Source organism: Kwoniella shivajii, chromosome 1, assembly GCF_035658355.1.
Source record: "Kwoniella shivajii chromosome 1, complete sequence".
In the NCBI taxonomy this organism is placed as follows: Eukaryota; Fungi; Basidiomycota; class Tremellomycetes; order Tremellales; family Cryptococcaceae; genus Kwoniella; species Kwoniella shivajii.
Window position 1 is genome coordinate 1476748 of NC_085908.1, and position 13541 is coordinate 1490288.

Here is a 13541-nt window from a genome sequence, read left to right on the forward strand (position 1 = left end):
TTCTGGACTATACAACCGTACCTACTCGCTTTGATATCTGCTTCATCTGAATATACCTGGATCCATGGAAAGGCCATGGCCATCGTTACCCTTTTTCAAGCAACTAAAGAGCGTCGTATGTCATCATACGGGCATCCCCTAGCAGCCAGCATGCATGGATGGTCCGGCAGATACAGTCGATTCCGCAAGATAAAAATAGATACCCCTACAACAAATACTCATTACTCCAAGTGATGACAGATTTATCTAACTCCTACACCTAGCAACGGATCGACGGTAGCAGACGCTACAGAAGAACGTTTATCCTTTTTCCATCCTTCATTATTTCCTCTCTGAGTGACTCCCAATCCAGCTAGTGGATCACCGTCCACCCCTTCTTTGATCTCAGCTGGCATCTCCTCTCGCTCCTGTCTTCTACTTTGACTCGTGGTGGATTCGAGTCTTGAAGACGTAGCAGGTAAAGGAGCAGTCATGGGTACTCTTGGTAACCCGGTCGACGGGGTGTTGGATCTCGATGACAAGTTCAACGTGGGTTTGATAGTTTGGGAAACATCGTTTCTACGAGGATTGGAAGGAAAAGGAGCAGAGATTGATGGTGACGGGAAGGACGCCGGAAGAGGCATGGTAGAGAAATTAGGTAAGGTAGGGGTCGTGTCTTCGATCTCAAGGGTACCTTCTCCCACTTGTACCTCTTTCTGAGGTGCAAGGCATTGTATGTTATCCGACATCGCTAGAGGTACATTCTCCGTATGTGGTGATTGATCTGAAATATCCAAAGGGGCTGGTGTGGTAGATCTAGATTGAGGGGTTTCAAGACCTTCATGCCATGCCCATTCTCTGACAATTTGCTCAGTTTCCTTTCCTGCCGCGTCCAATAGACTGTTCTTGATCTTTTCCAAGCCACGCCAAGCATTCTCATCTTCCGCAGTTTCTTCCTCTCCTTTACGGTCAGATCCATCAAGCTCAGTTGAAGATGGTCGTAAGAGTGATAACCATTCTGACATCGCTTTACCCATTCCTACCATAGCTAATCTCAATTCAGCCATTTCCAACTCCGCATCTTTCGACGATTGTTCGGTAGCTACGCTTTCTACCGATGATTGGGCTGGTATAGCCGGTCGGGGGATGACTTGTTGGTTGGGGATGGAAGTAGGAGAAGGGGTGAAAGATCGCGGTAAAGCAGACGCTGTTGAAGGGATAGTTGAGAATGAACCTATTTCTCGGGATGGTGTACCTGAGGGTGAAAATGGAAGATTGGGAAGATACGAATATGCGGTGGCTGAATCAGGGAGGTTCTTCTACGAAGCGTTCTAGCGTCAGTGAGAACAAGTAATAGAGGTTCACTTGACTCTGTCTCCAGTTTTTCGTAAAAGGTACTCGTGAATGCCACTCAATTCCTCTCTCTCATCAACCAACTCAGTGAGCTACGCCCACTGAGTATAAGTCCTAGCACGTTTGACGTCGACCTACGGCCGCCGCCAAACGAACCAGTAATAGATGATGTGAAGTGCGAAGAAAAGCAATGACGTACCCTCAAATCAGATACGGTAGCAAGAAAAGCTTTGTCCAAACCTGCTGCTTGCGCTCTCTCGAATATACCTTGAGCTAATCCACCCATTCCTGCTCTACCCCGACTGCCCCTACCCGACCCCCTACTGATCATACCTCCTCTGTTCCTACTATTAAGTATCACTCTTTCTTCTTCTGAGCGCTCAGGTGGAGAAGCTTTGACCCCCAGAATATCCTGATTCTGAATGACGATTTCTACGCCGGCCGCTGGTGAGATATTGTTTCTCAGAAAAAGGGCTTGAGACAGTACGAGGAAAGGTTCAAACGGGTAAGACGTGGAAGGAGAAGGATAATGAAGTAATTGAGTCAAAAGAGTAGGATAGTCGGCTTCAATGACTACGAGTTAACTTGCGGGTAAGCAATGACGACGAGGAAATATATACCAGTAATATGAAAGCTTACGCTCGTTCCGTATGAGTAATAACATTGCTACACAGATAAAATCCAACAAACCCAGTCCTGGATCTTCAGCAAAAACGCCGTCCCATATCCGCATAGCTAGTGAAAAAGGTAATTCTCGGGTGAAGATCAGACGTATCCAACGACTGCCAAGAATGCAGTCAGTCTTTCTTGCACTCATCTCGTCAGACAGACACAAGATTGGAAAGACTCTTACATTGCCCATATTTGAGCTTCTACACCTTCCGTTTCTAGTCGTTCCCACAATTGAGGATCGATCCTCCTTATCAGACTTGTGTGTATATAGTTGCAACGCGTTATGATAGGTGCTTGAGGTGCAGTAGCTGATTTGTTCCTCTATTCAAATCAAAACATCAATCGGATTCTACTTAGGAAGTATCGGTACAATACTGTCGAAGGAAAGCTCACTATTGGACCTTCTTCAGCTCTCCATTCATAAAATTCCTTGGCGCCTTTCATGATAGCTTGAAAAAGTTGAAAAGCATCATGTTCGACGTAGTTGTTATCTAATGTACACCACATAGCTTCATCTTTTCCATCTTCTCCATTCTTCGTTCTTTCCTTGTGATCTAAACTGTCCCTATCGATAGCCAAGAAGCAGCAAGCTAGGAGCTCGTGCATACCTTGTCGATATCCCACATCGGGATTTAGAACCGAGAAGAGAAATAATGAAGTGGTAAGACATCGTCTTACTTTAGGTGATTGGAAATATGGTATATCAGGAAAAGTCCTTTCTACATCTTGAGATATTGTCGACCTGAGATCAACGTGTGCAAACCATGTCTTCCAAGGCGATGAGCTATCCAGAGATAATGGATCCCATCCTTCCCTTTTTGATGAGCTTGGTTGTGATGAGCTGGAACCAGCTGAAGGACCAGGTGATGGCTGGTCTCCGGATCCAGTACAGTCCGATGCCCACCTTCCATCTGGGGCGATAAGATACCTTCTACGGAGCGAGTTGTATGCTTCTCGCGAAGATTGAAGTGAAGCAGGAAATAGAGATGGAGAAGTCGGTGGTGGTAATAAATTATGATAGAACTGATCGGCCACAAATCGATAGCAGCTCAGTCATAAGCAAAACGCTTACTTGACATTAACTTGGGAAAAAGATGTGTACAAAAGTACGATGGATGGGTCAACTCACGCGCCAATAGACAGACCGCAGTATCACACCCCCATCAGCAGCTGATTCACCTAATCCACCTTTCGTCAAGGCAGTTGCTTTCAGTCGACTAGGCGATATCAGAGGATCAGAGAAAAGGGATTTCCAAGTTGATCTACAGGATAATCTTTGTTAATTTGCAGATGTGTCGGATGACATTAGAACCGGTCAACACCAAACTCACTGAATCTCATGACTTGATGGTCGTGGGAAGACAGCTTCTTCCCTTATTGAAGAAGTCATGACCTGTTGTTCATAGACTTCTGGGTCCAGTTGCTATGGCGTTTATCTTGAAGCTTGGTGACCAGGTGGCTAGGACGCAATTCACTGTCCTCGGAATTGACAAACGAAGCAGATGACCACGTCCTTCGACGGTGAACATTCAATGTTGCCCAAATATCAAATCAACAAATCAATCTAAAAATACGTCAGACATCGAGCAGGATTAGATAACACGCGTTTACAGCTCCTTAGCGTTTGTAATACTTCATTAGCGGGATCAAAGTTTGATTAGCAGGACGATCAGACAAATTTGTAATACCGGTCTTAGCATCGCCGGTTATAACAGATCACTCACATCATCTCACCTCTCGTCATAATATCGCAAAGTAATCCTCTACTTTCAATCATACCTGTTGATCTAGCTTCACACTCGCATAGTATAGTTGTTGGAATCAAAGTGAATTGTCTTTACGAGCCGTCCGGATATGCCTCTTCGACTTCGACAGGCAATAGCTGGACGTCCAAATCTTCTATCATCCAGTAATGTTGGTGTAATATCAATTGGGAATAATAGTTATGTGGTATGTTGCATCGTTATTGATGTATAACGATCAGTACACGCTTGTGCTAAATTAGATCTCACAGGTACATCCTTCAGGCTCAAACGTGACTGTCCTCAGTCCTGAGCTGAACTTGATAGATACGCTACCGTTCTGGGCAGCTTTACCTCATCGAGCATCCACTTCCAATCCAGGACAAGTAGAAGGAGTATGCTGTAGCAATGTGGACAATCTGGTAGGCCTACTTCGGACCTTTACTGATCATGGGCCTTTTTACTGCACTAATACTGCGAATCTAGATCGTATCTTGGAGTGAAATACATGTGGTCATATGGCAGCACCTCTTCACAAAGGGAATTGGGGAATGGACAGTTCATTCGACTGTAGTGGCTTCAAACTCGATAAAGAGCCTTGACTTCCGTTCAGGTGGGTCTCTTCTGTCTACAAGTTTGAATGTAACGTTTGACGAGAAGCTGGTTGGAAAGGTATCCTGCTGCTTGGCACTCAAGATGGAATTGAATTTTGGCGTATGGATCCTCAAGCTGAAGTGGTAGTTTGGGATAGGATCTGGCAAAGGTAAAGTCTGCTTACATAGCGGTCGTAAAAATTTAGCTGAATCAGACTAGACCATATCCTGCACCAACGAGTATTCACATATCACCGTCTTCAGGTCATATCGCTTGGTTCACAAAAGTCAGTCATTCCGAGATCTACTTAAGCAAGTTCTAGCTGACACAGACAATCATAGAACCAAAGATCAGCTTATATACTAGCCACCGATAGAAAAGGTCAAGCCATTGGAATGGCTCAGGAGCTCAGACATCCCAGAGAGATATCTTGGATAGGATGGAGGAAACCCATTTCTGCAAGGTACGTATTATTTTGATCTACGTTATGGAAAACTTAAGTGATTTACCTTGCATCGGTAGTTCGGATTCCCACTTGTACACTATCACTACCAACTCGGTATTCAGGATCTATTCCCCTGTATTGGATGACCCGACGTGGTTTCAATTACTTTCCTCACTTGATCATCGATCTTTCTCACCTAGCGGCCAACATGGTGGAAAAGGAAAAGAACCAGAGATCAACAGCTTTGGAGCTATCTGGGCATGGGATGCAGAGGTTCTCCGAGTTGTCGTCAAGGCTGAACTTATCAGCATTAAAGAAAAGGAGAGTGAGATACCAACTCAGACGACCAAGATCCTCGAAGGTTTGGAGAATGAGGAGAGCGATGTCATCATTTGGATGGGGCCAAACCGCGAAATTGTTTTGCGATCAATTTTAGTGAGTCCTAGTCATGTTTGGGTGCTATCAAGGAAGGCAAAACCTGACACGTTGATGTAGAACATGGAGAGAAAACCACCTACTCTACTAAAAACACTCCCTCTCGCAAATTACAAGGTACCGGCATCTTCCTCCTCTCCCTCTTGGTCTCCCCAGGCACAGATTCTTCATGTGCCAGGTTCAACTCCTGGCCTTCTGGCCATTACAGCACCAACAGTCCATCACCCTCAAATAACGGCACATCGACTATCGCTTATTGGATTATTGGGTTCTCGCTCGAATGGCATCGTCCCACCTTCCGTTCCAGGTCTGAGTGAAGACACGACACTTGTTCAATTGAAAAATTCGATCGATAAGTTCGTTCGAACACCGAACGGGCGAGGACTACTGGTTCTAGCCGAGGATGGGGAAGTAGCGACCTGGTACAAACAACAATTGAGTCTTCGACCGAAGAAATGGCATCTAGGTCCTAAAACATTAGTAGGCAGGGGTCACTGGACGGTACCTACCTCACCAAGCCAAGCAGCAATATTTGCTAAAGGACGTGCTATCGTCTTCTACACAAAAACTCCGAAAGGTGATCCGATCATTACCCTTCAACATCTGGACTCTCATGCGACAAAACCTAGAGAACCAGTCATCTTACCTCATTTCAACCCTACACCTGATGACGACGTGGAGATGTTGTTAGCTGTCTCAGATATAGACGATGGATATAGCGGAGGAAGTAGACGGACACAAAGAGCCATCATCACTGCTGCAACTAAAAGCGGAGAAGCATGGGTCTGGCGTGTCGTGTCTCGCATAACCCCCAAAGAAGGCGACTTGGAGAATCAACCGGACATACATCTCATTTCACATTATCGATTGCCCCTTGATTCGGAACACGAAGAAGGGATACCAAAATTTATACTACCTGTTGATCCGATGGGTTGGCATCAATCTGTCATTGATTGGACGACAGATACTCCGCTCCAAGATATGATTCTGACCATTTCAAGCGACGGAGACCTAGAGTTCTGGACACCAAAGATTGGAGTACATCTGGCTGGACAAGATAACCGGCAAAAGGCCATCCAAGTCGATACCCCTTGCGACCATTGCGGCTCTAACGGAGTGTCAAAAGGCGATGAGCCATGGACAAGAACTGGAATTGTCAAAACAGACAGAAGTAATGTTATAATGGCTAGATGTAGCTCAAGGAAGAAGACCGTCATTGGTGAGTTGCTTGAATTCACACGATTTCACATGCAGCGATGACACTGACCATCAAAGTCAACAGTGTGCGAGCTGGATGATGGCAGACATGAAATGACTATTTGGGATTCCAAAGTCAGCGAGTTCTCTACCGGTCTTGAGCTTACCCATATATTTGAGTAAGTCAACTGTAGACGAACAGTATCATGTGGTGTCTAATATATCATTTCCACAGGCGCGGTGACAAGATCCGTGATTTAGATTGGACGACCACTTCTGACCTCCAATCAGTACTAGCAGTTGGGTTTGATCATAAGGTGGTATTAGTTTGCGAACAACGCATGTCTTACGTCGAAACCACTCCTGGTTGGGCACCGTTCCTCACCATCGACATGGAGCGTCATACCCCTGTTCCCATTAGGGATTCTATCTGGCTCGCTGGGGGTTCTTTGGCTGTAGGAACTGGTAATCAGATATACCTCTTCAGTCGATTTTTGGGTAGAGATAGTCCTACACCCTCTCCTGCTGGGTCCGTTAAAAGTATGGCTTTAGACGAGGAAGAGCCAGAAGATATTTTCCAGCTTATCGCGCATAGGAATGGTCCGCTAGTGGATTATCACCCCACACAGTTGGGTCAATGTCTCCTTTGGGGTAAGTCTGAGAGCGGATCAAAGTAAGAGATCTATGACTTACACTATCCGTTGTTTACTCACAGATAAATCGGATTTGGTGAAAAGCATACTTTTACAGCTTGTGAAGAGTCTCAAGCAAAGTGAAGAGGATGGAAAGAAGAGAATACGATTTCAGAGGTTGGATCCTTCAGAATTCTATTCGCGGAAAAAGCGATCTAGAACTGTGAAAGCAGTAAGTAAGCAGTGGCTATGCATATGCAGACCTAATTCTCGTGTAGTCAATCAACAAGTACGATGGCTTATTCGACTCCTTCCAACCTCCTCCGGTGTGAGTAAAACGTTCTTTCCCTTGAAGAGTTGCTCATTCATATCAACTGTCATAGAGACGATGATGATGAATTCACTGATCGAGTTGTCGATGAATTGGTCGATCGTCTGAACGGGAAAGTCGCCGTTCCTTTGACAGCGTATGAAAAGTCTTTCTTGGCAACAGTCGCCCAGGCGACATTGGAGGTGAGTTAGTCTACTGGATCAGGCCAAAGACTTCAATAACTGAGATCACTTATCAAGGCGGAACAACAACGTCGCTCGCTCGATATCTGCGGTATGCGATATCTCATATCCTTACGGATGTACGTGAATTGGGATCGACTTTCTTCGTCCTCTCAAACGCCCGTATCAGCTATCACATCAACTTACCCCAATTCGCCGTCTGATTCATTAGAAGAGAAAAGGAGCAACCACTTTTCGTTCCGAAATATAGTTTGGGCAAGTCATAGTGAAAGTCAAGAGTTATTGCTTTCTGCATCTAAAGAAACGTGTAAAGATGGTAAGATGTTATGGGAAGATGCTAGGAGAATGGGAATTTTCCTGTGGTTGAAAGCAGGCGAAACTTTCGTAAGTCTCTTGGGAATCATTCAACGTGTTCTCAATGGGACCAAAGTTGATCACTGATGTATTATCACAATGTAGAAATCGCAACTCGAAGTTATCGCCAGAAATAGGTTTATGCAAGATGAAGATCGGGATCCAACCTGCTGTTCACTTATCTTCTTTGCCCTAGGAAAGAAAAAGGTGGTTCATGGATTATGGAGACAAGCTCCTGGACACAAAGAACAAGCTTTAATGTCAAAGTTCCTAGCCAACGATTTCGAATTGGAAAGGTGGAAAACGGCTGCTTTGAAGAACGCTTATGCTCTTCTGGGTAAACAACGATATGGTGAGTTGGGCGTCTCGTCAACCACCGAGTCCCTTTTGGAGGATACAGGAGCCGTTTGATAGCTTGATAGCTGACAGCGGTTCTCTCCCGTAGAGTACGCTGCAGCGTTCTTCATGCTTGCTGGCTGTGCAAAGGACTCCATCAATGTTTGTCTACGACATTTGAATGATTGGCAGCTTGGTGTAGCCCTCGCAAGAGTAGTCGAATCAAACGAAATGGAAGGCAAAGGGGTTGGACCGATATTGAGGTGGATCTTGGAGGACACCGTTCTACCTGTAGCTTTCAAAGGCGGACATAGATGGTTAGCAAGCTGGGCATTTTGGACGTTGGGAAGAAGAGATTTGGCTGTTCGAATACTGATTGTGAGTTAACTAGAACAGTATTGTGACAGAGGGGATTGGAATAACTGATTCTGGGTAATTAGTCACCGATGAATGATATCGCAATCGATTTCAGATCTGATAAAATCTTGGAAGTCGGTAATCCAGATAATGACGACCCTTCATTATTGCTGATGTTCCAACATCTCAAATCAAAATCTCTTCAAACTGCAAAAGGGACTAACGAAGTTTCGACAAAATTGGAATACGATTTCGTGCTACATAATGCTAGGGTTTTCTTCAGGATGGGTAAGTGATAAACAGAATGCGATTGACTGTAAGACGAGATCGTACAAGACTAATGCCATGCTAATGCATTATAGGATGTCATAATCTCGCTCTTGATTTACTTCGATCGTGGTCATTCGAACGGCCTTTCTTCCCATCTCGCACGACCAGAACGACAAAGACAACTTCAACCCCAATATCTTCAGGCCCACTAAAACGTCCATCATTAAACGGACTGAATACGATATCGTCTTCTTATATAGCAGGAAGTCATAGAAGGAGACCCTCTTTCATGCTTACAAATGAGAAGAGAACAGAATCACTATTCATGGATATGGACGTTCTAGTTGAATCTAATGGCACAAACACATCAACTTTACCTACGCCAAATAATGAAAAATCAAATCCTATCAACGGAGATGAACAGATCGACCCAACGCAAGTAAGAGCGCAAAAAGAAGAACCTGTAGAAGAAGAAGAAGAAGAAAAAGTGAAAGAAGAATTAGTACAATCACCACCTAAGAAAATAGGTAATTTAATGAAAGAATTGAAACAGGATGTTCAACAAGGTGGAATGGAATTCGACATGGACAATTTCTTCTGAGATTTCAACGAGTCTAGGTTTAACGATGAACAACGCACTCAATATTGATGAATGGAATGATACAGAATTCAGTAGAGGTAAAAAGGCATTATATGTCGCAATAACCAAGGAGGAATTAAATACGTGTCTATCGTGTTTAGTGTATCAGGCATCCATATACCATATGCATTGACTTGACTTTGGACTGGCAATCTACTGTAGCTAGAGTACTCTAACATCCAGCTTGCATAACATTTCGTAATATAGAGAAAACAACGAGTGACTGTCTTTTTCCTATCTCGAATACATAGTCACTTACTGAAGTCCGAGTGATTTCACCTCCACCGCGAACATCACAAAAGATCAACAATCCCGACATGAACGCTGACGTACACTTACTTCTATTCATCCACGATTTGCTGTCTTTCATTTTAGTCCATATCACATATCTGCATAAGAGCGCGAGATAACTGGACAGACAAAGAGATACTAGAAGGTCAACGATCGAGTTTTAGTAATGTCATCATTCAGTATACATAAAGCGGCATTAGAAGGTCAACCAGGATTAATAAAGACGATATTGAACGATGATCCCAAATTGGTAAACTCGAAAGACGAGGTGAGTGCAAGATCGATCCATCTGGTTCTCCTAACATCAAGCATCCCGAACTCAGAGGGGGATTAAACACATCAGATCAAGGTTATTGTACATTTGACCAAAGCTGACTCCGAAAGTTTGCGGTGAACAGGATGGAAGGACACCGTTACATTGGGCATCGACAACAGGAAACTTAAATGTATTGCAATTGTTACTTGGTTATCATCCAGATGTAGAGGTGAAAGATACGATGGGCTGGACACCCTTAATCATTGCCTGTAAGTGATTACCAAATCCTCAAACCGTAATCTTAGCAAGACACTTGACGGATGATATATATATACAATGTAGCTGCCGCAAATCAAGTTGAAGCAGTTAGAGAATTGATAGAAGCCGGAGCGGACGTCAACGCCGTCAATGAGAAAGGACAAACTGCTCTGTAAGTCATTCTACCGAGTCGATTGTACCACGAATTCGGAAATTTGGAGAGCTGACGCTGCACGATCACGCAGACATTATGCAGCTTCAAAAGGGAACGTACCGGTATATTATGTTTTCATACTTGAGTAAATCCTAGGGTGAAAAGCTAACTATTATCCTGTCAACAGATTGGGAGATTACTAATAACTAGAGGAGCCGATGTGAGTTCAAACTTATAATCTTTCCTCGTTGTTAGAGGCCATTCATAGCTGATATTGAAAATCACAGATTAACGCCAAAGATAGAGCATCACAATTTCCCTTACATCGAGCAGCTACTACTGGTAATCATGCATTCTTAAATATACTGCTGAATACACCAGAAGGAAGACCTAAAACTAGGCTCAATGGATCTGATAGAGCTGGTGAGTTTCCATGCGATTAAGCCAACGAAAGTGAGCCAAGGAAGTTAATGAAAGCACTGGATCATACTAGGCAATACACCTCTGCATCTAGCTTTTGAAAGTGGACACGGAGATGCAGCTGTAACATTGATAGAGGCTGGAGCTGATCGTGAGAGGGTAAGTCTTCATCCACCATCCCGCTCAGAATTCATCGTTCAATTAACATTTTCTAAGCTGACGAAACGATGTGCGATTTGATCGGTCATAGTCAAATTCAGAAGGTCAAGTACCTGAAGAAATCGATGGCGTAGGTGGACAAGAACAGAAAAATGTAAGGAATTATGTGATATCAAAAGTAGGACCTCGAAGAGAGTAGACAAGGTATGCAATGCATTTATATGATTATAGCTATCCGTCAAGTGAATCATTCTCTCCACCGATTCAACTGTTTTCAAGCCTGATTGTCCGTTCAGCAGGAACCAGATTTTGGGTGATATCTCAATCTGAGCGTATGGTCGTGTCCAACAAATCTTCATCGTTACAGTTCAGATCTAAGATACATTTTCCACCGCAAATCATGATTCTTCCCTGTTTCGTCTAGAAAATGGCAACAGCATTGGGAGGACTAGCTACACCATGTTCGACCATCAAAGGCGTACTACTGAAGAAGAATTCCCACCGATTCAAGCGTTTACATTCAACGGCAATCTCGTTTAAGCGAAGTAATTCGCCTATCATTATTCCCATTCCAGAGAGGAGGATAGGGTGAAGATGAAGCTCTTCTGGTGTAACAGCTATTTGGGCAAGTTACTGTGAATCAGCACAGATTCTCAAGCTTGTATATGAGAGCTTGATCGAAGGTTTTGTAAACGATATGACTTACGCCAGTTCTCAAATGTTGGGTTATCACTCCCAATAGCTACGAAACCGGTTTTCCAAATCCATTCAACAACCTCTTCACTCTGTTCTACACCCCACCAATTACTTTCGAATTGTTTCTCCTCTTCGCCTCTTGCTGTAGCTGCATTTCTCTCCTCTATGACATCTTGAAATCCTGTTCGTACAATCAACATATCACCTACTCTGGGTGTAAGGTTGAAGTGCTTTAAAGCGTCTTGAAGTACAGTCAGAGTGATTTGAGTAGTAGGTGGATTTGATAAAGGTGGATTCGGTGGAAGTCCTTTTGCCGAAAGATATAACGGTATGTCCACAAGTAAAGCTCGAGTTTGTACTCCTCCAGCTCTGGCGATAGCTACGATAGAAACATATCTATATCAGCTTTATCCCTTCTGAATGGGAGTTGACAACAACGAATGAATGATTAAGCACAAGCTCGATCCGGCTCAGATATCACTCAAATCCGTTTTCATCATGTCATTATGTTGAAAATACAAATACCACCCACCTGCAATTCCTATCTCACCAGTTTGTTCACTCTTGATTTCATCTACTGTTAGGCCATTGTAGAAGAAGCCACTTTTAGGATATGAATAATGTAAGAAATAATCCCACTGAGTTGAACTTTGGGTATTTATTTCGATGAAATCATCGAAACAAGGTTGGAAAGTTTTACCTTCTTTTTCAGCAATTTCTTTGGTTAATGGTCTGTTATCCACTCTTGCTATACGATGTGTACTGCATGCTCTAGAATACATTCTTGCTCCAGAAGGGTAAACTGACCAATCTAATGAAAATCTTTTTCCGCTTGCAATGAGTGATGCAGCTTCTTTCGTCACCTTCGGGGTGAGAAGTACAAGTCTTCCAATGGGATTGGCTGGAAGAGATGGCCATGATGAATATGGATGATCTGGATGATCGGATGGCGTAAGATGATCCAGTGACAGGAGGGAAGAATCAGTACTGCGAGTGACAGAAGCCATTCTTGAAGCGTTTAGAGCTAGTCTTCGTTTTTATGAGGTGCGAATTTGACGCTTGAGGAAGAACACTCTCTGTATTATGGAGGACCTACCCTAATGTTGATCTCGACCTTTACACAAAGGCTTGTTGCACTACATACATATCATCGATCGAGACGTCGCAAGTAAGCTTACAGGTTCACTCTGTATGCCTGATTTCGTCATATGGCAATACTTACACCCGTCTCATCTGCGTCTTCGGCAAAAGGCTCCGACGTCCCGAATTGGGTTGACAGATTTAATCTTTTCCCACTAGTTGCCGAACCATCATACCATCGAGTTCATCTAAAAATAGAGTTGGTGAGCCTCTTGCCATCTCGGGATTATGCTAGTAGTGCGATCAGAGTCCATCAGGTCAGGCGCTCAGATTAAGTATGAGTACGGTAAAGCTCAACCCGTCCTGAATTTACTTAATCTCGACTGGTGCCATGGGGCTTGAGCCGTAGCGCCCATTGTCTCTTTTCAGATGATCACATAAGCTTGCATCATCCTAGAATGCCCTAATTATAAATACATCTACGTGCCCTGCCGAGCCGACTCGATCTGAAGCTGTCGGACCGAGTAGGCATCGGAACGAGTTTTTCTAACAAATCGGCAAATGCGACTTGCGGTGTAAGATATCGATACTTAATTAAGCCTATAAGAAGGTTGTTTAAGTTGAAATGGTGGTGTCCCATCATCTCCACTGATTGCCCCGCATATCTAATCGACGCTCCAAGATCTCGCATCGTGCACACTGTACAAA

The 13541-nt window shown here is 43.9% G+C and overlaps 4 protein-coding genes across 4 annotated transcripts; 2 read left to right on the top strand and 2 right to left on the bottom strand.

Moving 5' to 3' along the window:
• Nucleotides 1-242: 242 nt before the first annotated feature.
• On the bottom strand, nucleotides 243-3394 carry IL334_000571 (uncharacterized protein; the record flags this gene model as incomplete). The annotated part of the gene is made up of 7 exons (XM_062932337.1): nucleotides 243-1298; nucleotides 1532-1905; nucleotides 1972-2114; nucleotides 2186-2325; nucleotides 2398-3027; nucleotides 3134-3266; nucleotides 3336-3394. 7 exons carry the CDS (start codon nucleotides 3392-3394, stop codon nucleotides 243-245), a joined length of 2535 nt encoding a protein of 844 aa, XP_062788388.1.
• Nucleotides 3395-3858: 464 nt separating this feature from the next.
• On the top strand, nucleotides 3859-9480 carry IL334_000572 (uncharacterized protein; the record flags this gene model as incomplete). Its single annotated transcript, XM_062932338.1, has 18 exons — nucleotides 3859-3954; nucleotides 4019-4168; nucleotides 4233-4359; nucleotides 4419-4509; nucleotides 4560-4626; nucleotides 4682-4803; nucleotides 4863-5220; nucleotides 5281-6439; nucleotides 6503-6596; nucleotides 6653-7068; nucleotides 7133-7281; nucleotides 7328-7377; nucleotides 7433-7562; nucleotides 7620-7946; nucleotides 8022-8268; nucleotides 8362-8630; nucleotides 8693-8897; nucleotides 8972-9480. The coding sequence occupies 18 exons, from the start codon at nucleotides 3859-3861 to the stop codon at nucleotides 9478-9480; spliced, it is 4566 nt and encodes a 1521-aa protein (XP_062788389.1).
• A 496-nt stretch (nucleotides 9481-9976) lies between these two features.
• IL334_000573 (uncharacterized protein) lies at nucleotides 9977-11256 on the top strand (the record flags this gene model as incomplete). The annotated part of the gene is made up of 8 exons (XM_062932339.1): nucleotides 9977-10078; nucleotides 10209-10335; nucleotides 10409-10496; nucleotides 10570-10600; nucleotides 10666-10698; nucleotides 10766-10901; nucleotides 10972-11057; nucleotides 11149-11256. The coding sequence occupies 8 exons, from the start codon at nucleotides 9977-9979 to the stop codon at nucleotides 11254-11256; spliced, it is 711 nt and encodes a 236-aa protein (XP_062788390.1).
• Nucleotides 11257-11477: 221 nt separating this feature from the next.
• Nucleotides 11478-12760, bottom strand: IL334_000574 (uncharacterized protein; the record flags this gene model as incomplete). Its single annotated transcript, XM_062932340.1, has 3 exons — nucleotides 11478-11674; nucleotides 11764-12132; nucleotides 12286-12760. 3 exons carry the CDS (start codon nucleotides 12758-12760, stop codon nucleotides 11478-11480), a joined length of 1041 nt encoding a protein of 346 aa, XP_062788391.1.
• Between the last annotated feature and the right edge of the window lie 781 nt (nucleotides 12761-13541).